The sequence below is a fragment of the Galleria mellonella genome, unplaced genomic scaffold (assembly GCF_026898425.1).
Source record: "Galleria mellonella isolate WM207_F2 unplaced genomic scaffold, CSIRO_AGI_GalMel_v1 utg33, whole genome shotgun sequence".
Lineage (NCBI taxonomy): Eukaryota > Metazoa > Arthropoda > Insecta > Lepidoptera > Pyralidae > Galleria > Galleria mellonella.
Window position 1 is genome coordinate 14457656 of NW_026442079.1, and position 27802 is coordinate 14485457.

Consider the following 27802-nt stretch of genomic DNA (forward strand, 5'->3'; position numbering starts at 1 on the left):
TATTTTACTTTTTTTTTTACGTGTAATTACGTCATTTATATACTTTTTTTTATTTGAAAGAGACATTTTGGTACATTTAACTAGAGAAATTGATATTTTTCAGCCACAATAAATCTAAAAATAACGATAAATTAATTTTAACAATAAATTTTTTTCAGTTGCTCAGTAATCTATTAAAACTTTGTCAGGGTATTTTATTTCTATGGGTTCAGTGACACGTAGTCCCTTACACCATGCTGTAACACGAGGATTATTGAACGAGACACTTATTATTAAATCAAACGGTCTACGCCATGGATTAGAGGCTGAACGTAACGTAGCCTTGTCTGTTAATAAATAAAATGGATGATATAATTATCGTTACATTCGGCTGAGTTAACTCAGCCGTACTCATATTACTCATCCATCCCAGTTGACCACACGAAAATATAGCTGATATAATTATCGTTACATTCGGCTGAGTTAACTCAGCCATACTCATATTACTCATTCACCCCAGTCGACCACTCGAAAATATAGCTAATATAATTATCGTTACATTCGGCTGAGTTAACTCAGCCGTACTCATATTATTCATTCACCCCAGTTGACCACTCGAAAGTATCACTAAATTATTTATTCAACTAAGTAATCATACATAACCGTTGTTAATATATTAGTGGGTCGTCTATAAACATAACACTAGCTAATATAACATATTATCTAAGTATAATTGTATTACAAATTCATTAGTATGAGTACATTGTATAATCACGGTTAATGTATAATGTTCGAGTTACAGCTTCGTTGTATAGCGAAAGTTGTGGAGTCTGTTACCAAATAGAGTCGCAGCGACATCTATTGATAATTTAATATTTGATTAGAAACATCAGTGTTACCTGATTATATCAAATTAAATATGGTCTTAATTAAACTCAAATTCCTATAACTACAATATTAGACTACGCTAAAAATATAGTTGCCATCCGACCAGATATTCCCGTGTTTGGGATTCCACCGTTTGTTACAGTCTAGTTTTTTTTTTAAATATCAGAATTAGTTCTATATTTTCAGTTGACCGTGTGTTAACTTGACCTATTCTCAAAATGAGTTATGGCTGAGTTAACACTACCAAGACAACTAGTAAAATAATAACGTATGCATTATATTACTATTATCTCTATATAACGAAGCCATATACACAATACAAATAAATAAATTAACAGACAAAATGCATATAAAAACGTGATGATTACATTAACAATTTAATAATTACATTAATAATAATTAATAATAAACAGTCACGAATAAAAACGTGTCGAATGTAGAACAGTCTTAATAAAGAATTTCGTAAATATATTCGTTATAAATGAATGTTTTCAAACCAAATGGGACCTTGTGTACATTCACATTAGACAATATTTCAATTTAAACAAGTTATATAAGGAATATTCCATAGTCACTGCACCGAAAGTCCCATCTGATCAGTGTTTATAACTAAATTCATTAGCTCCTTATCTATTCAAGGATTATAATATTTATTCTAAAAAAAAATGTTGTATCATATCAAAATTAATTTAATTATAGATAAATAAATAAATTTTTAAACATATATTCAAGACGAGAGACAAAAATCATAAACACGTCTTTCAAATAGGCCAAAATAAAAACTGGCAAACCACAGATGTTTATTATGACAATAATTTCTGACTCCAAAGATATATTTGGAAACTGGTCAGACAATCACGAAGTTGATACGTGAATATATTCGATATAAATAGTTATAAAATTATTTGGTTTCCTTAACAATAAATTTACCACCAAATCACTGTTGCACGCAAAACTAAACTCTGTGACCAGTAAGTTTAGGGTCATAATCGGGAAAGCCTTCAGAGCATCGAAGTACATCATAATAGAATTTAGACTAAATCAGCACATAAATAAGGATTCATTAAACTTCATAGCAAATCGAGGATTCTTTCACATTCAACAACATTCGTGCTTCTAAACTCAGCGATTTAGTGATAAGCCAGCCAACTTTATTAACGTTTACAAAACAATTATTTGGCAATTGACGAAACCAATTTCCTAAAAAACAATATTCGAGCCATTACAGTTAAATAAATATATGATTACACAATTCACTATTAATACGTAGGCCTGAAAACTTATTATAGTTTCTGTGATGCACTATTAATGGACGCACCGAGTACTAAAACACAAAATTATACAGGGCCTCCCGGAGACGGCACACCCAACTGAAACTTAGATTGAACTTTGACTATTTATGAAATTGGTCAACTTTTTTCAACTTGAAAAAACTATGGACGTAGTATAAAACCAACCAGTATATAATTTTGATTCTTTTACACAAACCGAGTAGCTATACGGGGACTTTATTTGCACTATGTTTATTAAAAAAAAAATCCAAGTTCCATAAATATCAACATTAGTTTCGGGTCGGTATATTCTCTCTAACATCTGCATACAGACCACTAGATACACACACGTATAATAATATAGTAAACAATTTGGCATCATGTCGTATTAAATTTTACCTGATCCCATCAATCTTAGAACATCGATCGCAGAAGCGTTCAACAGTAAAAATATTTTACCAAATATCTTTGGAATTCACTGCGACAACGCTTACCTATTATTACACGCGGTTGTATCTTGTTTTTCTTAGTACATATATTTATTTTCATTTACAGATCGCTTTCGTAACAGCAAAGCAACTAATATTGTCAAATTTATATAAAAACATCGAACAAGGAAATCTCACTCTTACCCTCTCAATCATAAAAACCTATTTCAGTTCTCTTTCTTTTTCGTTAAATTTTCCAATCTGAAAGCCAGTGACAAAACATTTTAATCACTAAAATAGGTTTGTTGGGGGTTTTAATTTTTACAAATAAGGGGGTTGAAGTATAAGGCCTTTATACACGTGCCGGGCAACTAGTAGATTTGACAGGTCTGTTTGATGTACGAAAAATGTCATAAGCGACGGCATAGACAAGCATTTCTCTCCGCGTTTATTTTTTTTACAATTACGAAAATGCATTTTTAAAGCCGATATTAAACAATTCATGTTTTCTTTTCAAATCCTACTTAAATTGGATTCAACTATCGATTGTGAAATTAGTTCAGTGGTGTATCTATCAGAGGGTTAGACGGGGCCCCGGGGCCCCAAGCTCAGGTTCCCCTCTGACTATGACTTACAAACTATAAATTGAACTAGTCAAAATTTCTCCCACATTCGGAATTTGAATAAACCAGATTCCAAGAACGCGACTTTAATAATGGCAACTTATTTGAAAAAAAATATGGGAATTCCCCCAGCAAATCTAGAACATTCTTGTTTGGAATTTGCGGGGAACTCCCCTATATTCTTAGACTGGTTTATTTTTTCCCCCAGGGCCTTTGGTTACCTAGCTGTGCCACTGAATTAGTTATTTCTTAGTGCCTCGACGTATATAAATGCCATATATATATATATATATATAGAGTTTGGCACTGAGAAGGACGTAGCTGGTAAGTTCTGTTACTAAAACCAGTCAAAATTACTCCGGCGCGTGTAAAAAGGCGTTAATTAATCTTCTCAAAGTACACTTTGTTATTGGATCCCAAACTATACAGAAGCATAGATAATATAATAAATAAGCCTAATAGAGCCGCGTCTAAAAAATAAAAAAAAAAGCGAAAACCTATCCTACATTTTATATTCCTTGTTGATTAAGATTATTCACTAACAGACTGTTCATTTTATATACAGATATAGTCACTTTTATATTATTTGTATAAAACATGCACAGTTATTATGATACGTTGTATACAATGTATTACAATCCAATATTGCCTTTCGATATCGCTCGTTTTAGTGTCGCCACGATAATTGCATTGAACTTGTTGGTAACTGTACACTGCAGTAAGTTATTACGATTTAACTACACTGTATTATTTATTTATTTATTAACAATTATAATAATATACAGGGTGGATGGGACAGGTTGGTTGAAACGAAAACAACTGATTCAGATTAATAATCTGAGGGCCTACCATGAATACCTACCTGCTTTCTCCCACGAACACTCAGGTTATGGAATGAGCTCCCTGCCGAGGTTTTCCCGAAAGACTACAGCATAGGGTTCTTCAAAAGGGGGTAAAGAGGTTTCTTCAGGGTCGGCAACGCGCGCGTAATACCTCTGGTATTGCAGGCGTTCATAGGCTACGGTAACCGCTTACCATCGGGTGGGCCGTATGCTTGTTTGCCACCTCAGTGGTATAAAAAAAAAGAAGTATTTTCCGAAATTTCAGGGACGAACGAAACAGAAATTTGATGTTAAATTTACATAATACATGCTGATTAAAATTATTAGAAATGTTAAAATATCGTTCCTTTGGACTATTAGAATAGGATTTATTATGAACGAAATGCTAAGCTCCATTTACTGGGTATATTTCGATACGAACAAAAACACGAAATTGAGCCCGAAATTTCGGAATTTCATTTCATGGTAGACCACCTGAATCAGATGGTAGATTATTTTCCCATTGGAAAATACACAACAATCATGTAATTAACGATTCTTAGTTTTGAAGCCGCGCAATGTATTTGAAATTTTACGATACGCGCGACGCGTACAAGGCGCGCTCAATAGCGCTTTTTTATAGGTAGTTTTCGTACGCTTGGGGCGTTGACCTTTCACAGCAGATTGATGATCGCGGTAGTATTTTAATACGTGTATTACATTGCTGTTTTTTTTTTTTTTTTTTGGTATTTCATAGTAATTCATTATAAAATAATATTATTTATTATTATGATATAGTATCAGAGATTATATGACTTTAAATGAAAAAGAAACACAGAAATTAAAAAGAAAAAAATTTAAATTTTCCGAAAAGATTTTCCACTTCCAATTCGTAATAATGGTCTGATTTCACTATTAAAATTTTCGCCAACCTGTCCTTTACACCCTGTATAAACAGTTTACATGTCATAGACTAAATTTAACAGGCAAAATTACTTTTAACTTCTGCCGTATATATAATCTTTTCCGTTGCATCAGTACAATACAATACGGAATTGTGCTCGTAATATTGCGTATGACTGTACATAAATGAAACATTTGACATATCACTGACATATGTATGAACATAGATACAGTCACAAAAAATGCATAGACTAAGTAAAAGATTAAATGCGGAAAGGAATGTAATATAAGAATCAAAATTCGAATATGTCAAAGAGTAAAAAGTGTTTACGTATAGTTCTGTTATTATTTATTAATATTACCTTGATTATGTCAAAGAAATAAAATTAAATAAAGATAATTAAAAATATATTAGATTATTATAGAATAAGAAGAAAATAAAAGAGGAAATCCAGCGAATGTCTTTGTACAAACAAAATAACATTAAAATATAAAAAAAAAATATACATATTTGCAGCCTTTTATATAAAACACGCTGTGTCAAAAGTAAAAAAGGATAAAAATTAAAAAGTTATTTTAACATATTATTGTCTATGGCTATTCATAAAGGTTGTTCAGTGTAAGGAACAGCGTGGCGTGAATTTACACGGTACAGAGGAATAACACCTCAGTCCTCAGGAATGGCAACGCATGGGCGGTATCATGGACGGAAACAGTATACTCTGTTATGTCCACGGTACTGCTCATGTCTACAGGCGACGGTTACCACTTTCCATCAGGTGGGCCGTCAGCTTGTTTGCCATTCTAAGTCGTATAAAAAATAATATCATCGCTGGATTTCGGTTCAAATTTTAAATAGTAATAAATAATTATAATTAATAATTCATTATTCATAAATTGTGTCAAGTCATAGAGTAAAAAAAAAAAAAAAAATTGTAAATTTCAATATTACAATTATTAAACATATTCGATTTTCATTCCAATACAAATTGTAAAGTGTAAAACAATTTAAAATATCAATTTGTCAAAGAGTAACAATAAAGCAACGACAGTGGGGTCAGTGTTAGGTCGTACGATTCGTTCGGAACACAATCACTACCTGACTTTGCTCGTATCGACTCGAAGTAAACTACAGTTGCATCTAATATCTGTATTAACATACACCAGTCTACTTCTTGGCGTTGGAACCGCTTTTGTTTTGACGGTTTTCTTGTAACGGAATCTGAAATTGAAACAAACATGCAGTAAATAATCTACTTCTTAACGCACGGCGTAAAACCCTTTACGGGGCAGACAGAGAGAGATATAGATTATTAGCTGATCCAGGAAACGTTGTTTTGCTATATAATATTTTATCTTATTCAATATTGTAGAACATACTTTTGTTCTATCACCAATAGTTTCCGCAGCGCACGCGATCAAAGATATTTTATAGCATTTTTTTACACCTTAAATTACGTTACTAAAGTTTTAGTAAGGGTCCCTAATCTTTTCTAGCAATAAATATAGCCTATGTTACTCGGAGTGAATGTAGCTTTCTAATGGTGAAAGAATTTTTGAAATGGGCAAAGTAGTTTTTGAGTTTATTCATTACAAACATACACACAAAAATACAAATCTTTCCTTTTTATAATATTAGTGTAGATTCATCTCTTGCTCTATGCAATTTTAAAACCAAAATATAAATATGTTCACAACTGTAGTCGTGATGGGGTAGTCAGAGACGTTAATCGACTACTGTTGTTGAAGTGAATTCGACACTCACATTTTGCCGAGCATATTTGAATCCAGAGTAGAGGAGGCGAGCTTAGCGCCCTCACTTGGATCAATAAGTTTTTTTTATTGCGCTATTTTATCAATATGTACATGTTCTTCTCAACCGACTTCAAAAATGTTTTGTACCCATCACTGATCGTATCCGGTATGGTAGGTCTAGAAACGCTCGAGGTAAGGCGAAAGTGCAATTTGATGATGCACTATTATCGGTTGCTCAACGGCGGAATAGACAATCCTGCAACTCTTAGCCGTTGTTCTCTGTACGCACCCCAACGCTGCATGCGATTGCGTGCTTGTCGACTACTATCGGCACCACCGGTTCGCACCTGTACTGCTCAGTTCGCTCCCACGTATCAGGCTATTTCTCTGCTCAATTCTCTGATTGCTCAGCAGCCAGATATTGACATATTTAATGACAAAATAGATATATTTTTTAAATGTTGTACAACATTTGTAAGTTTGTAAAATAAACCTGTGGCTCACTACACGTTTTGGGAGACTGTAAGTGTGGTGAGTAATTTTCAAATAAATAAATAAAAAGAAGGTTTTCAATTTAATTGTATATTTTTGTTTGTTACCTCATAACTCTGTCAGTTATAAATCGATTTGGAAAATTCTTTACCTGAAAGGATGTACTTAGACTTTGCTCTTATAGAAATATTATCAAAAATGGTCTAGTAGTTTAGTTATAAAATTAAAGTAACTGGTATTTGCATATTTTTTTTATTAGATGAAAATGAAATGGTAACCCCGCCTGCGCTAACGGGATGCGCTGGCAGAGCACCAGTGAAGGGTGATAGATGAGAATGGAAACAGGCCAGTTAGCCCATCGTGATGAATTCATCTGGAATTAACCATGATAGTTTCCAGGCGGTAGCGCGAGGAGATCGACCTAGTTGGGTATATTGCTAGCAATGGGATTCTCAGTGTCCATTACTAACAATCCCTTTCCCCCCATAATTGGTAGTTCATAGTCGTTTTTGGAACACAATTTTAAATTACTATTGCTTGTAATATTTGGACAGTTATCTTCGTTTATATTTGTACAGATTTATTTATTTAACCGAAGCCGCAATATTTGTGAAAGTCTTAAATTATTGTCACTTTTTTTCCTAACGTAACTTGGAATACCATACCAAACCATTCCATCTTTATAGCCCATCTCATGGTAACATACAAAAATAAACGGTAAGTACCATGAGTGTCACAGAGTAAACTAAAATGCCCATAGATTAAGGTGGTTACACTTCTATATCGTGTAATTTTTTTACTATCAAAATTGAACACAGCCATGCAAACGTGGCTGCTTCACGGCGGAAACGCGAATGGGAGACAAACAGATATAGTTATGCTTTATCGATTTGACTATTGTATACTTTTTTGATTGTCGATTGTTGTAAATAATTTATTAATGTACATAATAGTGGCTTATAATACATTACCGTCGCCCGCTGGTCCTCCATGCGGCCGGCCTGCGCGCGCATCAGCTGTGCAAAGAAGTCATCATCCGGCACAGTCTTGGGCCGCTCTTCCGGTTTTGGGCGAGGCAATTCTGAACGCTGATCTTCTAGACGGGATCCCTGTAATAATATTACGTTATTATTATTATTTGTCGTGAGGTCCCGGCAGAGAATAGGCCACACCTTTTTTTCCCGTGGATGTCGTAAGAGGCGATTAAGGGTTGGGCAGCAGCCTCCCGCTTTAAACATCTCTAAAACCTAATCGCGGTTGCCGATCCGCCTGCGAAGCGTGACAATTACTGGCAAATCCCTCCAAGGGATAGGGGGGAAAGGGATTGTTTCCCACTTTCTAGAACAGAGAATAGTTAGTATTTTCTATTTTTGCAGACGTATCTCTCGTATTTAGTATATTTATATGTCGTAAACCCCAAACGTAACGATTGTTAGTAATGGAGACTGAGAATCCCATTGCTAGCAATATACACAATCAGGTCGACCTTTTCGCGGTTCTCCCTGGAAACTATCATGGTTAATTCCTGATGAATTCATCATGACGGGCTAACTGGCCTGTTTTCATTCTCATCTATCACCCTTCACTGGTGCTCCGCTAGCGTATCCCGTTAGCGCAGGCGGAGTTACCATACCAATTTCACCCATCAAAAAAAAAACCCTCCAAGGGAGAGACTTTTCTTTAGCAGTTGACGGTTAATGCTTGATAAATGATAATTCCTTAAAACTAGTGTTAGTATTGTCTCAAAACAATACTAATAGTTTTTTCCTACCACTTGCCAAGAACACTATATGGTACAAGTTATGTACCTATTATTGCATAACGCTTTCCATTACTACTATACTATAGATACATGTTCTATTTTTTGAGAATTTTATTTTCGTTTTTTTTTTATACAACTTAGAATGGCAAACAAGCAGACGGCCCACCTGATGGAAAGTAATAACCGTCGCCTATAGACATGAGCAGTACCATAGGCATAACAGAGTATACTTTTTCGCCCATGATACCCTCCATGCGTTGCCATTCCTGAGGACTCAGATGTTATTCCTCTGTACCCAGTAAACTCACGCCATATCCCACCCTTCAAACCGAAACACAGCCATGCAAACACGACTGCTTCACGGTAGAAACACTAATGGGACAGAGCTACCGAAGCAATCGACTTGTACAAAGTCTCCCTCTGGATTTGATAATATTGTTTTTGCTGAGAATAAATTCTGAATCTATAATTTGCAAGTATCACGAAGCTCCTTTGTTCAGCGGTGGACAGTTAATAGCTAATATGCAGAATAGCGATCACAATAATCTTAACACTAGATACAAATATAAACTAGCTGTTGTGAAGTAAACTTTCTATAGAAAAAGTTATTAGGTCTTTTATAGGAATGGGCATTAAATGTTATATTAAGATACCGGAGGATATGTTGAAACAACCTTTTAAAACTGTTATTTAAAAAAACACTTATTGGACAAAGCCCGTTACACACTAAATGATTACTTGAATGACAAATGTGCATGATGTTAGTCGATGATTTAGTACATTACATTACCTGTACGCGAGCGATCATGTCCAGGAAGTCGTCCTCCGGCTTCGTGGAGGTAGTCTGTTGCGTGCGGAGCCCTGGCAGGGAGGTGCCTTTACTCTCCTTGCTGAGTTTCTTCGGCACGGGACGGAGCTCGGCGCGTTGGGAGTCCATCCTCTCCGATTGTAGGTCCGTGATCATGTCCAGCATTGCGTCGTTTGGACTGGCGTGGACACAACAACAATTATAATATACATGCATAAATATAGTTGAAATAGATCTTGACTCTTCTTTGCATAATTTTTTTTTATTGGTGAAATAAATCAAGGTGATATAATTCATGTTCAAAATTAAAGGAAAAATGATTAAGAAAATTAATTTGACAGCTATATTTTTTTTCTGCAATGAACAATAAAAAGGTATCCAGACACGATCAACTTTAAGTGAACTTGGTCTTTTATATAATTTTTGGGCATTCAATGTTATGATGGAAATTTCCACCATTATGCAAAGAAGGGTTAATTAATGTTATAAAATCACATATAACGTGGCTAACATTGTTTCAATGGCGTGCAAAATGGTAGTATTATTTACTTGTATACATTTCAGATATTTCCAGACGTTACACTAACAATATTTCTAACTACAATCAAAATAATTCCTATGAGATACATTCATTTAAAAAATTAACATGTCAAAATTAATTTTACAAATTCTTTTTTGGAATAAAAACATTTCTCCTGGAGCCAACGTTTTAGATTGCCTTCAAAATGATTTAATAGTAGTTTCCGTATATATTTTGGGCGAAACACACAACTTCCTTTTCAAATTTTTAAATGGAAATATCACATTTATATCGATTAAAATCATGTATTGGTATTTCTCCATAAGATTACGCATCATGACATGGACTGTCCCGAGCTTTTGAGTGAAATTAAATATGTAGTCCCTCACAGTATCCCTAGGTATCCCATCAATAAGATATTGTATGTGCCACTGTGCAAAACTAATTTAGCATTGAATGCTCCGCTTGCAAGAATATGCAGTAACTATAATCATATATGCGGTTTAGATCCGGATATAGACGTAAGCCATGGCTCGTTGGCAGTGTTTCGCGGTAAGGTACTGAACACCATGTAGATTTGATGGCATTGCCCAGTATTGTTTTATATTTAATTGATTTTTTTAATAAAGAATATGTAATTGTAAATTTAATTTATTATATTAATTATATTATGACATTTATATGCATGTAATCTGTAGTCAATGTTGTGTACGCCTGCTATAGGTATGCATATCAGCGTGCTACACAAAAAAATGTTATTTGTTGGTGTGGCTAATTGGAAATAAATAAAAATAAAATAAAAATTAAAACAAATTAATACATACGTTACAGATTCTATATTTGGATTGTCATCCGTCATTGCCACAAAACAAACAGTGTGTAACAAAGAAACCGTCTCATTTACTGAGATATTAAAAATGTTTCTTTATAAATGAATATAAATTCTGTACACAGAGTCGGCCATTCGGCAACGCGAACGATCGGGTAAGGATTGTTTATCAGCGTGTACTGATTGAGACGTGATAAGGGGGATTTAAGAGGGGCAGATAAATGTCAACACGTGACGTATACGCCGGTTTTAGCCATAAATAGCCTTTTGAGAGATGCATTCTTCAAGTGACAGATTACTTATCAATATAACATTTTATTATATAAATAAAAATCTATTTTTTTTTTAATGGACGATAATGGAATAGTCACCGCGCCTGCGCTAACGGTATACACTGGCGAGGTACCAGTGAGGCATGATAGGTGAGGATGAAAGCAGGTCAGTTGGCCAATAGTGATGAATTCACAAAAAATCAAGATGGTTGGTAGGATCCAGGAGGAACCGCGTGAAGGTCGATCTGATAAGGTATATTGTTAGCAATGGGGCCTTTAATCCTATTATTAACAATACCCCAAAATAAAAATCAATTTTTTTTTGATGGGTGTAAATGGCATGGCAACCCCGCCTGCGCTAATGGGATACGCTGGCGGAGCACCAGTGAAGGGTGATAGATGAGAATGAAAACAGGCCAGTTAGCCCATGATAGTTTCCAGGGGGAAACGCGAGGAGGTCGACCTGGTTGGGTATATTGCTAGCAATGAGATTCTCAGTCTCCATTACTAACAATCCCTTTCCCCCCTATAAAAATAAATTGTAAAGTGTATATTGTAAGCCCATCACTTCAGAACGTCTGCAACTACTTGGCGAATTCTTTTAATATTGTTTGTAATTGTCAGGTTAAAGTTTGTATGAATGAAAATGTCAGAAAAATCGTATGGAAAAGTGAAAAGTTCTATTTTATTCAAGAGTTGATGAGTGTTACATTCACCAAAACTTTAGTTTTTTTTAAGGATTATGAATGGGAGGATAGTCTACAGGCTACGGTAACTGCTTTTACCATCAGACGAGTCGTATGCTTGTTTACCACTATAGTTATATAAAAAAAAATATCGTAAATACTATTTTTACTTAAAAGTAGTTCTGGCAAGAAATAGTATTTCAAGTTAAATAACCAGCAAAGGAGTGGCTTAGTTGCACAATATTCATTCTTCAAAGAAGCCTTAAAAATAAAAATTGCCCTGATGTAGTCCAAACTTAGGCGCTCGAATAAGAAAATTTATATGCAGTTATAAACGTACACAGTCTGTAATTATCTGGAATATGACCGACAGCTCCATACCCACTTTGTGCAAGGCGATCACTGCAATTCTATTTTCTTTAACACCTCATTCCATATTGTTATTTGATAGTAAACACGAAAAAATATGTGAAATGGCTCAAAATCTTTGATTTTGAACTTTTTTAAATTAATAAACGTGTTCCAGAGGGGATTGCTTGGGTACGTCTGTCCCATTCGTATTTCAACCGTCAAGCAGTTGTGTTTGCATGGCTGTGTTTCGGTTTGAAGGGTGGGATATGACAGTGAATTTACAGTGTACAGAGGAATAACACCTGAGTCCTCAGGAATGGCAACGCATGGGGGGTATCATGGACGAAACAGTATACTCTGTTATGTCCATGGAACTGCTCATGTCTATAGGCGACGGTTACCACTTTCCATCAGGTGGGCCGTCTGCTTGTTTGCTATTCTAAGTTGTATAAAAAAAAAAATCCAAATTATTAAAAAGTTGAAAAAAAAAAGAAAAATGTTTATGTAACAGTTTTTATGGCCAGACTAATTAGAACTCAATGTAAAGGAACCAAAATTTGTTGAATTTATCACACAAACATTTGCTAGACGAAATCAGTAACAAGTCGAAACGTTCAATAAATTAATTGAATTTAATCTGTACCACTAACATAACTGAAGACTTTATCTATATATTAATACGCGAAGGAAAAACTTTGTTTCCCTTTTTACGAAATTTGTGCGGACAGAGAAGTATGAAATTTGGCACACTTATAGTTTATATAGAGGAGTCTCTCTTTTCATTTAAGAGTTTCCCCTTGTCGGTGCAACTAACTCATGCATCATCTTCCAGCCAGCTCTATCCCAGGCCATATCCTTGATCTCCCTATACGACATGACACCTAGTGTTTCTTTTATCTGTCCCATGTAGTTATTCCTCGGTCTTCCTCTTCCTCTTTTGCCCTCTATTTTTCCTTCTACTATGCTCTTTAAAAAATCGTCATGTCGTATAAGGTGGCCCAGCATTTTGCCTCTTCTATTCTCTATTATTTTAATTAATGTTCTTTTCTCGTTCACTCTTTTCAGGACTTCCTCGTTATATAGAGGAGTGCAGAATGTTGTTATTATTTTTTTAATTATGCAAAAAAATACATTAAATTAATAAAAAATATTACACACACTACCATGTATTTGACACACACACGCATATATACTCTTTTGTATATTGTTGACGTCTGTGGTCAAATTGAGAATAGATTAATATTGTTTGCCTTTAATATCATTTGTCTATAGTCTTACTGAATGTCAAACGTAACAATAATAAATTCATTTATTACAATATATGTTATGGTTGAATTTCGACCATCCACCGACCATTAGGTTGTTTAAATTTTCATAAAATTCAATTGACCAGATATTATTGATATTCTTACACATACCTTGGGTTTTTGTTCCCACTGCTGGCCGACCTCTGTAGCTTGTTGTTGGACCCCTTGGGTTTAGGCCGGTTCTCTTTGTTGGCATTCAGCGTGGCGCGCTGCTCGTCCATCCGCTCCGACTGACACCGGCTGAGCAGGTCGAAGAACGAATCCACCGGGTTCTCCTCGGATTCCGTTCTGACCACTTCGTGTTTCTTCTCGTTGTCTAATTCGGACTCTTTTTTCTTATTGTCTGGTGTTATCTGAATGTAAAATAGAGGATTTAGATATGTATGTAAATACTTAATAAAATATAAAAATAATAAATAAAAAATATATAAATAAAAATAATAAAATAGCAATGATCATACGAGGTTTGTCCGGAAAGTACGTATAAAAGTTTTTTAAAAATTTTATTTTACAATTATTCAGGTAAATCAATTTTATCCCCTTCAAAGTACTCCCCCTGTGACATAATGCACTTGTGCCAACGCCGTTTCCACTGTGAGAAGGCTCCTTGAAAGTCCTCTGGTTGTAGGTTTCTCAGCTGCCCCGTCGTAGCTTTTTTTATCTCATTTATGTCCCCCAAATGCCGCCCCCGAAGTACCAATTTGGTTTTTGGGAACAAGAAGAAGTCACACGGGGCCAAATCCGGCGAATAGGGGGGTGTTCGGTCACCGTAATGGAATTTTTACTCAAAAACTCACGGAACGATCTTGGCGCAAATTTTTTTCATTTGAAGTTCGTTTCTTAGAATTTCGTGGACCACGGTTTTGCCCAAATTAAGCTCTTCAGCCACCTGTCTGACCGTTAAACGACGGTCCCCATTAACACAAGTTCGAATTCTTTCCACGTTTTCGTCGGAATGTGAAGTGGAAGGACGTCCTGAACGTGGGTCATCTTGAACGCTTTCTCGGCCCTCTCTGAATCTTTTTAGCCACTTGTGGACGGTTGGTTCCTTCACAGCATCATCCCCATAAACTGTTCTGAGATCGGCAAAAATTTCACGGCCATTCTTGCCGAGTTTCGAGAGATACTTGATTACGACGCGCTGCTCTTCAACGGAAGCGGGCTCCATGCCGACGGGGTTTCGTTAAGAGGTAACTTCACAGATGGCGTGACAAGCCAGTTCGCACCGCACGGCGGTCAGACCAGAACTGAAGCATTGTTAGGGACATAAGGAAGGGGTCCTGCGCTTACCTGGCCTCCCCACTCCTCTTTCTCGCATTCCAGAACACTTTTATACGAACTTTCCGGACAGACCTCGTATACTTTGCAATCTTCATTATATCAGCCCTTAATAGTACACTGCTGGGCATAACCCTCCACTTTGAGGGGTTCTGCCAGTAATTCCCATGCTTGGCAGGTGGATTGGATCAGGCTTTAGAGATGTTTTAAGAGATTTTAAGAGAGATGCTACTGCCCATCCCTCGCCCTCTCTTGGACGCCTCTTACGACATCCACGGGAAAGGGAAGGGTGGCCTATTCTATGCCGGGACCACATGTCGGCTATAGTTTGCAATGACAACATACAATAACCAATATTTAGAAAGAAACGTACTGAAGTGCCAGTCAAACAATTAATGGAGGAAGTAGCCTTCGAGATAAAGTAATAAGCTCGAAAATGTTGCTGAATAGATGCATGCATTCATTTGCATGCCTCTATTTAGGATTATAGGAGATTAAAATACAAGTGACACCTATTTTTAACTGTGGACATAGTAAATCTATAATCTAGAATAAATGTTGGCAATGTATTGTGATAAAAAAAAATCTGATACTTAAGTCGACAATGTGGCAATACAAGTTACCCACTACGATAATAATAATAAGGACCATACAATAATACCAACGACTTAATTGAGGGACCATGGTATTTTTTTTTTAAATATTCACATATTCTCTCTTAAGGATAGGCGTTGGCAAACTAACTTCCAGCAGAAGCAAAGTCGACCGCCTTGGAATCCCAATCGTCTGAGATATTGTTTCAGACTGGTTGGGATAAGATCGATCACTGACGATTGGGATGATATCCGTGGATGTAAACCTCCACATTTCGGCCACCTCGTGAGCCTAGTCGAGATATGTCCCCTTTTTCTCGATTTCGACTTTCACGACGTTCTCGTCATGTGGTATGGTGACATCCACTAAAAACACCCTGGATTCATCACCATAACATAAGGTATGTTCGCTGGAACTGTCCTGTCTGTGATGATGGACGAGTTAGATTATTAATGAAGTTGAAGTAATTGTCTGCCCACAAATCAATATATGATATATACCACACCAGAGGGAGTCTTTGTACGAAAGTCGTTTACTCGGGCACCTCTATCCCACCATATTTCAACCGTGAAGCGGTTGTGTTTGCATGGCTGTGTTTCTGTTTGAAAGGTGGGATATGGCAGTGAATTTACTGGGTACAGAGGAATAAAGCCTGAGTCCTCAGGAATGGCAACGCATGGGAGGTATCATGTGCGAAACAGTACCCTCTGTTATGTCCATGGTACTACTCATGTCTATAGGCGACAGTTACCACTTTCCATCAGGTTGGCCGTCAGCTTGTTTGCCATTCTAAGTTGCATACAAAAAAATGAATTATTAGTATCAAATGCATACAGACCTGTATAAGCGACAGTTGCTCCATACTCTGACGTCGTACCCGCAGAGCGTTGAACGGCGTCCGCGGCGTCCTGTCCTCTTCTATAGAGGGCGCGGGCGGCGACTCTGCCTCGGCCGGCATTCCTAACACCTTCCGGAGGTCGCTGATGTTCATTTGAGCTGTCGCCATGCCAAGCACATCGCCGAGCTAGGAAACACACGCATTAATATATTAAACAATTCCTGTTAACACCCGAGTCTTCAGGAATGGCAACGCATGGGGAGTATCACGGGCGAAACAGTAATACTCTGTTATGTCCATGGTACTGCTCATGTCTATAGGCGACGGTTACCACTTTCCATCAGGTGGGCCGTGAACTTGTTTGCCATTCTCAGTTGTATAAAAAAAAGAAACATATAAACAAATATTTCCTCTTTTTAATATTGGTTTAAAGGGGGGAAAGGGATTGTTAGTAATGGAGACTGAGAATACCATTGCTAGCAATATACCCAACCAGGTCGATCTCCTCGTGGTTCTCCCTGGAAACTATCATGGTTAATTCCTGATGAATTCATCATGATGGGCTAACTGACCTGTTTTCATTCTCATCTATCACCTATCACTGGTGCTCCGCCAGCGTATACCGTTAGCGCAGGCGGGGTTACCATACCATTTTCTCCCATAAAAAAATATTGGTTTAAAATTATAGATAAGAAAAGAAATAAAATGAATAAATGGAAATATGAGAAATCTACGGTTGAATCGTAATTTAATTATTCCAAATGTCTAATAATGCTAATAAGAACAAACTTCACTGCGAGAGTGCATATGCTGCCAGGCTTCTAAAACTTCCAAAAAACATGTCATTTGTATTCGAGATCTCTATTATGATGGCATGCGACACTCTGGTGCATGCTTTTAGTCTCGCCAGGTATAATGGTACGATATTATGTAACTAATGAACAAAACATGTTTTCGGTTTTAAAAAACATAAAGACTACAAATAGATGCTAGATCAAGAGAGATGTTAAGCCTTTGATCCGACACGATAGCATCTGCCAAACGATTATATAATAACTTATATTTACCTACTTGAAACCCAAGGCTTTTGTCTCGGTCGTATGTTTGTACGTTACAGACAAATAAATATAACTATGTAAAAATAAAGACTTTAAAAATATGTTTAAAAAAAACCGACTTCAGCCGTAGCAAAACCAATTATTTTTATTTAAAAATTTATTACTGAACCGAATTTGATAAAATTTCCAATGAAGCAATCCGAAAGTATATACTTTCATGTAAAAAAATAATTTTCTAAATCGGTTTATAAATGACGGAGTTATGAGGTAACAAATATAAAAAAAAAATTAACAACCGAATTAAGAAGCTGCTCCTTTTTTGAAGTCGGTTATTACAGAGGTTATGATAGACACTCACCTCTTTAGATATATTATAATGCTCATTAGCATAATACAGGGCCTTCTCGTGGTTCCCCAGAGCAGCGTGAGCATTCCCCAAGGACCAGCACGCGCGGCCCTCCCCGACGCGGTCCTGGAGCTTCCTGGCGGCTGTCAGATGTCTAGCGTGGTATTCCTCCGCGATCCTGTATTCCCGCAGGAGAGTGTAGGTATTCCCGAGGGAGTAGCACGCTTGGGCTTCCACGGCCGCGTCGCCGAGCTCCTCAGCCAATGCCAGGGTTCGTCTGTTGAAGACATTGAAAATATTTAACATTATGGCGACCCCCGCAGCGCATTGATCTTGAGAGACGTTTCTGAAAATGGGATTTCCCATTTCATAAAAAGGTCCTGAGAATTGGCAGACAAGGCAAATGTGCCGTTAGATTCACAGTATAATAGACAGATAGATAGATACTCTTTATTATTACCTCCAAAAGATTACAATAGTAAACTTATTATAAATATAAACAATTACAAGAAATAATCAGAATATATGTATAATATGTATAACCATAATTTTTATAGAACAAAGCACTATAGGAAAGGAGATAGAATATACTTCTGTATAAAAATATATTCTAAAGGCATTATTTAAACATTTTTATCATCATCATCTCAGCCATCATCTGTCTACTGCTGAACAAAAGCGTCCCCCATAGACTGACACAAAGAACAATTCTAAGTCCCCTGCACTGACTCCCTGCAATATATATTTTTTTATACAACTTAGAATGGCAAACAAGCTGATGGGCCACCTGAAGGAAAGTGGTAATCGTCGCCTGTAGACATGAGCAGTACCATGGACGTAACAGAGTATATTGTTTCGCCCATGATACCCCCCATGCGTTGCCATTCCTGAGGACTCAGGTGTTAATCCTCTGTACCCTGTAAATTCACTGTCATATCCTACCCCTCAAACCGAAACACAGCCATGCAAACACAACTGCTTTACGGTTAAAATAAAAAATGGAACATAGGTATCCAAGCAAACGACTTTTGTACAAAGTCTCCCTCTGTTATTATATTTGAGGTTGTTACTCCATTTAGACGGGAGACCCACACAGCGATCGCCTGTACGAGGTCGCCACTCAAGAACTTTTCTTCCCCATCGGTTGTCGGTTCTTCGAGTTATGTGACCAGCCCATTGCCACTTCATCTTGTTTAATCTTTGGGCTATGTCGGTTACTTTGTTTTTTTTTTTTTTTGCGGACATTTTTTTTTTATTTTGTATTCTGTCACGCGAAGAAACTCCGAGCGTAGCTCTCCTAATAGCACGCTAAGTAATTTGAAGTTTTTGCATACAGGCAACCGTGTAGCACCATATTTTGGTTTCATAAGTCATCACTGGCAACACGCGCTGGTTAAAGACCTTCGTCTTAAAATTTTGAGATATTTTGGATGAGAATATGTGGCGTAGTTTTCCGAACGGTGTCCAGTCAAGTTGGATTCGTCGGTTGACCTCTCAATCGAAGTTGGACTTACCTCGTTGAACAAGTCTCAGGTAAACATATTCGTCAACAACTTCGAGTGTACTGTTTTCAATCATAACAGGTATAGATGTATCATAGACGTTAGACATGATTTTAATCTAGTCCATGTTTATATTAAGATCTACCTGTTGAGAAGCACTACTGAGGTCATTGTACTATAGTATTCAAGTCCTCCAGAAATTCCGCTATGACTACTATATCATCGACAAATCGAAGGTGAGTGATGTATTCCCCATTGATGCTTATACCATATCTTTCAGTTCAAGAGTTTGAAAACATCTTTCAATGCAGCTGTGAAGAGTTTCGGGGGTATGACGTCACCCTGTCTTACACCTTTCTGCACTGGGATGGGTTTCGTACACTAGTTCTGTACTCGGATAGACATCCCAGCTTTATTGTACATACACTTCAATACTTCGATATACCTATAGTCAATCTGGCACCGCTGGAGGGACAGTAGTACTGTTCATGTCTCGACCGAATCAAAGACTTTTTCACAGTCCACAAACACCAGACATAGTGGCAAATTATATTCTTAGGTCTTTTGTACAATCTGCCGTAGCGCATATATGTGATCTATGGTACTAAAGCCTTTTCGGAAGCCAGCTTGTTCAGGTGGTTGGAAGTCATCTAGTTTGCGCGAAAGACTCTCGAAGCAGTGCGTAGACGCGATTCATAATTGATATCGGTCTATAGTTCTTAAGAGAGTATTGTTACCCTTCTTGAAGAATAGGACTACCGCACTTCTGCTCTACGCCTCGGGGGTAACATCGTTATGGATGTTACCCCCGAGGCTATGGTTTGCCACCTGTTCTCAGAAGCCCTGCTGTAATTCCGTTCTCCTCTGGTGTCTTCCCTTTTAAGCTATTTGAGATTCATTTTAATCTGCAAACTGACGTCAGAGATATCATCGGTATAGTGTCGGGGGACTTTAGCTCTTTGGTCGTTATTCGCATTGGTACGCGGTGTTAACGACGTTGTGTACAGCTGTCTATAGAACTTCTCAATCTCAGCCAAAATCTCAGATTCGGCGGAAATTATATGACTGGTGTCGGTCTTCAAGTTTGTCAGTTGGCTTCGCCCAATAGCCAAATCTCTGGCGAACACTTCGGAGCCTTGGTTCAGCTCTATTGCCTGTTCAATGCATATAGTATAGAACTAGCCTATATCACGCCGTATACATTTGGAGATTTGCCTATTGAGCCACCTATATTGTAGACGTTGAAGACTGGAACCAAAATTCACACCTTTTCCTCATAAAATGTAGCTTGTGATCAGAGAGTTTTTGGATTCTTTTTGAGCGTTGGGGCTTGCGAAATTTAGTTCCACTGAACTTGGATAGTTTTCACTAGCTTATTGTTGACCATTTCTTGAAAACTTACACAAGATTCCTTCAACGTTGGCAATACACATGTGACAACCCTAGTGTTGCAAATATATGGGCTTTGGATAGCCATTTACAGTGGACCGTAAACTCATACTATATTACCACATTATTATCATCGTTGTATATAAAAAAAAATACATTACAGAGTATAAGGAAAAAAAAAAGAAGTCACTAATAAAAAAAATATATAAACAAAATCATGTAACTAACCGCGTATGCGAGAGGGGAAAGGGATTGTTAGCAATGGAGTTCGACATTGCTAGCAATATCGAATCAGGTCGACCTCCACGTGGTTCCCCCTGGAAACCATCGTGAACAATTCTTATTGAATTCGTCACGATGGGCTAACTGACCTGCTTCATCCTCACCTATCATCCTTCACTGGTGCCCCGCCGGTGTATATCGATAACGCGGGTGGGGTTACCATCCCATTATCATCCATTAAAAAAAAAAAACCGCGTATGCGAATAATAATACTATAATAATAACCTTATCAGTATTATAAAGTTCAGTTCAGATATTTCGCCAATGACTTACATATGTTGGCATAAACAAATATTCACTGATACATATTCAATGAATTCGAATATGTCGCAATAGTAATTCGCATTTATATATAACACTAGGAATTGACGCACGCCACGTTTCATAAGGGGTAAGCAGAGCATGAACGAATTCTCTCTTATATATTCAGCTTTCTTCGTTTTTATATTATTTATTTATCAACAAAGTCCCTTTTGAGGTAGGCAGAGAGAATAGGGTGCGAATGGGAGAAACACCCAGTTAAAGGCTAGATCAATTGTTTGGTATATTTATTATTTCCCACTTGGTACCGTTGCTAGCATTATTTATTTATTTATTTACACATACAGTGATAATATAAATTATACATATTACATATAACAAAACAACATAATAATAAAGATTACACAATTATATAATAACATTACTATTTTACTTTTAATTTTGAATAAAAGAAAAAACTTATAAAAAACAAAATGAATGTAGCAGTGTTTGTGCAAAGGACTGCTAACTCAGCATATGTCGCAGTTTCAAATCTGAAGATATTTCAGTCGTTACTTGTCCATAGCCGATCTTAGCCTGTCTCTAAAATGCCATAGAGTTTTGAGCCACCTGCATCCACTGACATCTTGTAATACACCTAACAAGCACACTAGGCCGGGGGGAAAGGGATTGTTAGTAATGGGGTCTAACAGCCCCGATAGCAATATACACAGTATCAGGTCGACCTTGACACGGTTCCCCATAGAAACTATTCGTTCATCTTCACCTATCATCCCTCACTGATACCCTGCCAGCACATACTGATAGCACAGACGGGGTTACCATTCCATTTTCACCAATTAAATTACTTTTCATCAGATGGGCCCTCAGCCGTTTACAATTCTAAGTTGCATAAAAAAAAAACGTTCGTCGTCGCCGCTTCACTTAGCTGTGTTCATTTTCACTCGCTGTAATATAATATTGACAGCACCTATATGCAATAAACCAATTCGCTTCGCATATCGTTCATGCACTGAATTTTCATTTAATGTAAGACATAGACACCTATATAAATATACATTGTAAATAAACTGGCTTTAAAAAAAAAAAAGTAATTCAATTGAGTTTCTTGCCAGTTCTTCTCAATTGGATCTATATACCGAACTGGACGGTAGGGTAAATATAAAATTATAATGTAAAAATTTGACGTTCATAAGCGGCTAAAATGTCCTACATGAATAAATGATTTTTGAATTTTGAATTTTGAATTAAAAATACATTACAACAATATATAATAACGTTCGCAAATATGTATTAACAAATAATTGTATTATCAATCCTTAAATTATAATTCAAACATAATAGTATTAATCTAGTTTTATTTACATTAATTTCATCTGTATCCATACATTTTTTTTTCAGCAAAAAAGCTGACGGCCCACCTGATGGAAAGTGGTAACCGTCGCCTATAGACATGTGCAGTACCATGGACATAACAGAGTATACTGTTTCGCCCACGATACCCCCCATGCGTTGCTATTCCTGAGGACATTTCTTTTTTCAATAATTATTTTTAATACACTATTGCAAAAACAATTGTCCAATTCAGTTCAGAATTGATGAAAACATCGCGTAGCATACACGCACAAAAAATACAGACAAATTGAGAAACTCATCCTTTTTGAAGTAGTAAAACTCTGTAAATATAGATATATATTATAATAATAATAATATATTTGCTGAAAAACACGGTATACAGATGGTAGTAACAATATGTTAGGAACAGGCGTGTTTTGCCCAAAACAACGGCATGCAAAATTTTTATATTTATGGTAATTTATTTTTAAAATACTATTAACAAAATATTATATATCTGCTTATAAAGTGAATTTATTTCCTAGTCTAACAAATCTTTAATTGAATAATAACACTTGTCCAAAAGCCATTTGTACAGTGGGCTCTTAAATTGTCTCAATGAATATTGGTACATGTAGCTACATTCACAGCTCTCAGAACGAGTGAGTTATGATGTAACGCACATATTGCATACGTAATATAAATAATTAATAATGCAATTTATATACGTAAGCGAGGTGCTTCGATCGTTATGGCCAACTCATTAATGCTATTATGCAAGTAAGTACCAAACATTCGCCTGAGTATCACGTTAAAGTGCCTATTGTATCACTGCCTTGTTCATGCACGATCTTGGTATTGTGGTCGCGGATTCGATCTCCACATACGGTAAAGTAAGTAGTACACAGGATAGCCTGATTAGGAAACAGGTACTAACATCTATGGACTGACCAGGACCCACAGACCTGACTAAATTCAGAGAATTTTTTTTTCTTAAATTTGGCTTACTGGGAATCGCACCTAGGACCTTATCTATACAAAGCAACTTATCTACTACATCGCCACGAAGGTAGTGTATTGTATGCCTTTAAAACAGTTCCTATTTTAATTCTAATTATTTGAAAGTTGTAGAAAAGAACCGTCATGGTAAACATCTTTCAAATTTGCCATGATAGACTGACCTGATTTCATCCTCCACTGATTTCCCGTCATTGTGTACAGTTAGCATAGGCGAGTGCACCATTTCATCTCCATCTGTTTAAAAAATCTAGTTATTAACAAGTATATAAAATGACTTATACCCACTTGTAATGTTCAGCAGCGTTCTCAAACTGTCCGAGGAATATATGAGAGTTGCCGAGGTTGCTGTTCGCGCGACGCTCAGCCGCCTTGTCACCGAACTCTTGAGCAATCTGCAACCGCTCCGTGTGGTAGCGGATGGCGCGGGCGAAGTCGCCTAGGAGGTAGCAAGTGTTGCCGAGGTTGCCGCACGCTCGACCCATCGCTTGACGGTCGCCTAAACTACGCATCAACTCTAGATTCTCTCTGGGGACAAAAGACTTAATTATTATAATTTAAAAAATTTTACCTTTTATTTAATTGCTTAATATGTGACCACACGATTCTGAATGAACACTGAAATAGCGGAATTAATAAACATTTACAGTAAACAAGTAGAAAACAAATATTCTCCACTTTATGTTTGGACATACTATGCTGACTCGCTACATATATTTTAATTATAAACATGTCATTTTTAGGGAATAACACACAGTTGATTCGAATGCAACTAACTAAGCATGGAAGAATGCTATATAGCATTAAATCCGCCTTTTGTACCAGACATTTTTTTTGTAATGTGGTCAATAAAGAATAAATAGATAAAGTAAAATTGTACGCTTGTAAAGGCAACAAAAAGGGCAACATAAATGGCCAAATAAAAATTTGGCCCTTTACGTTGTAAATGAAAAAAAAAGGCACATACTAAAAAAGACAAAATCACAATATACTAGCACAATAAGCAGTTTGCATGGCCAACTAAAGACATAGACAATCAGAAAATGCCTACATATTTTCCTTTATAAAGTCTAATTTATGATCGGGAATCAATTGTGTGCTCAATTCATAATATGACGCATTGACGACGATACGACCTACTGCTAGGTATGGAATATATAAGGATAATAGTTGCTTTTATCACACTCACCAGCCAGTATGTTTGTTTTAAAACAACATAGAATGGCAAATAAGCTGACTGCCCACTTGATAGAAAGCCGTAACCGTCACCTATAGGTATGCTTAGCACCATGGACACATCACAGAAGAAAGTATGGCTATTTGCCCATGGTACCTCCTCATACATTACCATGTATGAGAACTAAGATGTTATAACTACAAACCCTGGGGGAAAGGGATTGTTAGTAATGGAGACTGAGAATCCCATTGCTAGCAATATACCCAACCAGGTCGACCTCCTAGCGGTGCGCCCTGGAAACTATCATGGTTAATTCCTGATGAATTCATCATGATGGGCTAACTGGCCTGTTTTCATTCTCATCTATCACCCTTCACTGGTGCTCCGCCAGCGTATCCCGTTAGCGCAGGCGGGGTTACCATACCATTTTCATCCATCAAAAAAAAAAAAAACTACATACCCTGTAATTTCATTGTCATGTCTCGAATGTCAAACTCAAACATAGCAAAATAACCAAATATGCAAGCAAAGTTTAAAGGCAGACACAGAAGTGGGACAGAGTTACCTGTACAGGCTAAAAGTAAAGAAGGAAAGGAGATCTAAAAGATATTATATTATAAAGATATGTTTCTCTTACAGTTACAAAATTGCAATGAAGTTTTAAGTTTCAGTAATTGAAAATACATACAAATTTTATGAATTAACTCACTCGTAATATTCAACCGCCTGCATGAGGCAGTCTCGGACCTCCTGCGGAAAGTGACCGGGGTCGTTTTGACCAACTCTGCCCAGCTGCTTGCCTTGAGCATGGTACACATTTCCCAAATTGTACAACGCTCGACCCTCACTCAGACGGTCACCGAGAGCCCGTGAGATTTCCAAGTGACGTTTGCAGCACTGAATGGCCTCAGCAAACTTGCCCATCACTTTGAGTGTGTTCCCGAGATTTCCAGAGGCTTTTGCCTCGCCTAATTTATCATTCATTGTCCTGTAGAAACAAATTTGAATTATTGACATTATAAATTTAAAATACTGACATTGTAAATTTAAAATATAGGTATTACAAATTTAAAGTAGTATCAAATGTTTTTGTATACAACTTAGAATGGTAAACAGGCTAACTGCTCTGATAGGAAGTCAGTCACAGTAACTGTTTTGATATGTTATATTTTCCAGCAAATAAATTCAGCTATAGTTATTTATTTAACTCAATAATTTTATAATCTATATAACCAGGGAAATCTGGTAATTCTGATATTGTGGGAATCAATTTTTTTATTACCGAGTTGATTGTAACAAGAATTTAATATAATTATAAGTTAGGGTATGAAATTACATAACTCTACAAATCTATTAAATTAAGAAAAACAATATATTAAATATTTTACTATTAAAATAATTTCAATTATGATTCATAATAATATTATAGTATATATTGGTGGTTTGTATTCACACACTTAAACTTAAAAATGTAAAGTAATAATAAAATTATTTAAAAGAGCAACACGCAAGTTTCTTGCTCGTTCTTCTTGTGATGAGACAGCTTTCCGAACGAGCGGTAGATTAACAAAAATGTAATGACTTTTCAAAAGTGCTTCAATGTAAGTTTATTTGAATAAATGATTTTCTATTCTATTTTCTATTCTATTCTATTAATAATTCACAGATTTAAAATTTTCTGTACAAATAGTCACTAACCTAGCTAGAGTCAAATCATGTTTGTGGTATTGCATTGCTTTGTTGTAGTCGCCAAGATAAAAATAAGCATTTCCAAGTTGGCTATAGATAGCGCTGAGGGTGCGCAAGTCATCGGTGCCAGCCTGTATGGCGGCCTGGAAGAAGGCGACTCCTGCACGACAATCGCCCGCCTTGCAGAGTCGCTCCCCCTCCAATGCGAGCTCAAGGCACATGGAGCCTCCATCACAACTCTGTTGACAGTTAATAATCTTCAAAGTATAAAAAGATTTCTGAGATGATGTTATGTATTTTGAAACTAACTACAACTAACTTAAACAAAAGTAAAATACCAATAAAAAGAAAATAAATGACAAATGGAATCTATTCAGAACTTCTGTTCTTTTGCTCCAATTAAAAAAAAATTTTTTAATTATAAATTATCATAATTCCAGTCCTACAGTGATTCAACCTATTCACCTAATAATTGATAGACTAAATACAATCCAATAATTAATATTATATTTAAAAAAAAAAAGATAAATATTATAAGCACATATGACAAATAACTAGGTCATATAAAGTAAAAACTCTCCTGACAAGTAATGACCTAGTCAACAAATTGTGTTATCAGCAATGTAATCAAGGGTCATCAGGTTCATTTACTCTTAGATTTCCAAAAAAATGCTACTCCACATATATAAACAATTGAAGAACGAGACAGAACAAAGAGAATTAGAATAATAAAAATATTACAAACAGCTTTACTGAATAATTCATAAGGCAATCTTGTTTTTGCAGTTTGTTATGTAGGGAAAACGGGAAATTGTGTAGCAAGATTATATATGAAGTGATTGGTACTAATACTAGCTATTCATAAAAATATTGTTTAGAACCCAGCACATAGTCGGATACCTCTCGGCAGTTATAGTAGACGTGACCAGTGGGTCACAATTTCCGTATTAGCACCCCTCATAATGAGTCATAATAAATTACTTATCATAAGGAAACTGCTTCATAAATATAAGAATAATGCGTAGTACCACCAAAATTGGATACCAACTAAAACACACATGGAAAACACGAGTGAATCACGATTTTTTTATCACAAAAGGGATCGTACCTGTGCATCGGTAGAAAGGTTCTCTGCACTCGCACTAACGGACATCTCCAGGAACTGATTGACAACACAATAACAAAAATAAAAAAAAAGAAATCACTATCAGTATATTCTCATAGTTAATGTTTTGATATTTTTATGTAGTTTTCTGGTATTTCTGGGCGTGTACGAGCGTTACAAATAGGGCAAACCAAACTGTACTATGTTACGTTCCGTTTCACGTTAACGAATAATTA

At 36.3% G+C, this 27802-nt stretch overlaps 1 protein-coding gene across 1 annotated transcript; it reads right to left on the bottom strand.

The window, feature by feature from the left end:
- Window positions 1-1650: 1650 nt before the first annotated feature.
- LOC113516581 (G-protein-signaling modulator 2) lies at window positions 1651-27802 on the bottom strand. Its single transcript, XM_052896516.1, has 10 exons — window positions 27570-27802; window positions 26471-26700; window positions 25482-25760; window positions 23884-24123; window positions 17822-18086; window positions 16406-16591; window positions 13807-14048; window positions 9713-9908; window positions 8132-8269; window positions 1651-6135 (listed from the first exon to the last, which is right to left on the bottom strand). Exons 1-10 carry the CDS (start codon window positions 27612-27614, stop codon window positions 6082-6084), a joined length of 1875 nt encoding a protein of 624 aa, XP_052752476.1. The 5' UTR covers window positions 27615-27802; the 3' UTR covers window positions 1651-6081.

Bases quoted from the DNA above. Each gene is read 5' to 3' on its own strand.
- LOC113516581 (XM_052896516.1), bottom strand. From the start codon at position 27,614: ATGTCCGTTAGTGCGAGTGCAGAGAACCTTTCTACCGATGCACAG. The intron at 24,124-25,481 runs GTGAGTTAATTC...TTTTGTCCCCAG, and splicing joins CAGGCGGTTGAATATTACGA to AGAGAATCTAGAGTTGATGC. The intron at 9,909-13,806 runs GTATGTGTAAGA...TGTCCACGCCAG, and splicing joins AGTGGGAACAAAAACCCAAG to TCCAAACGACGCAATGCTGG.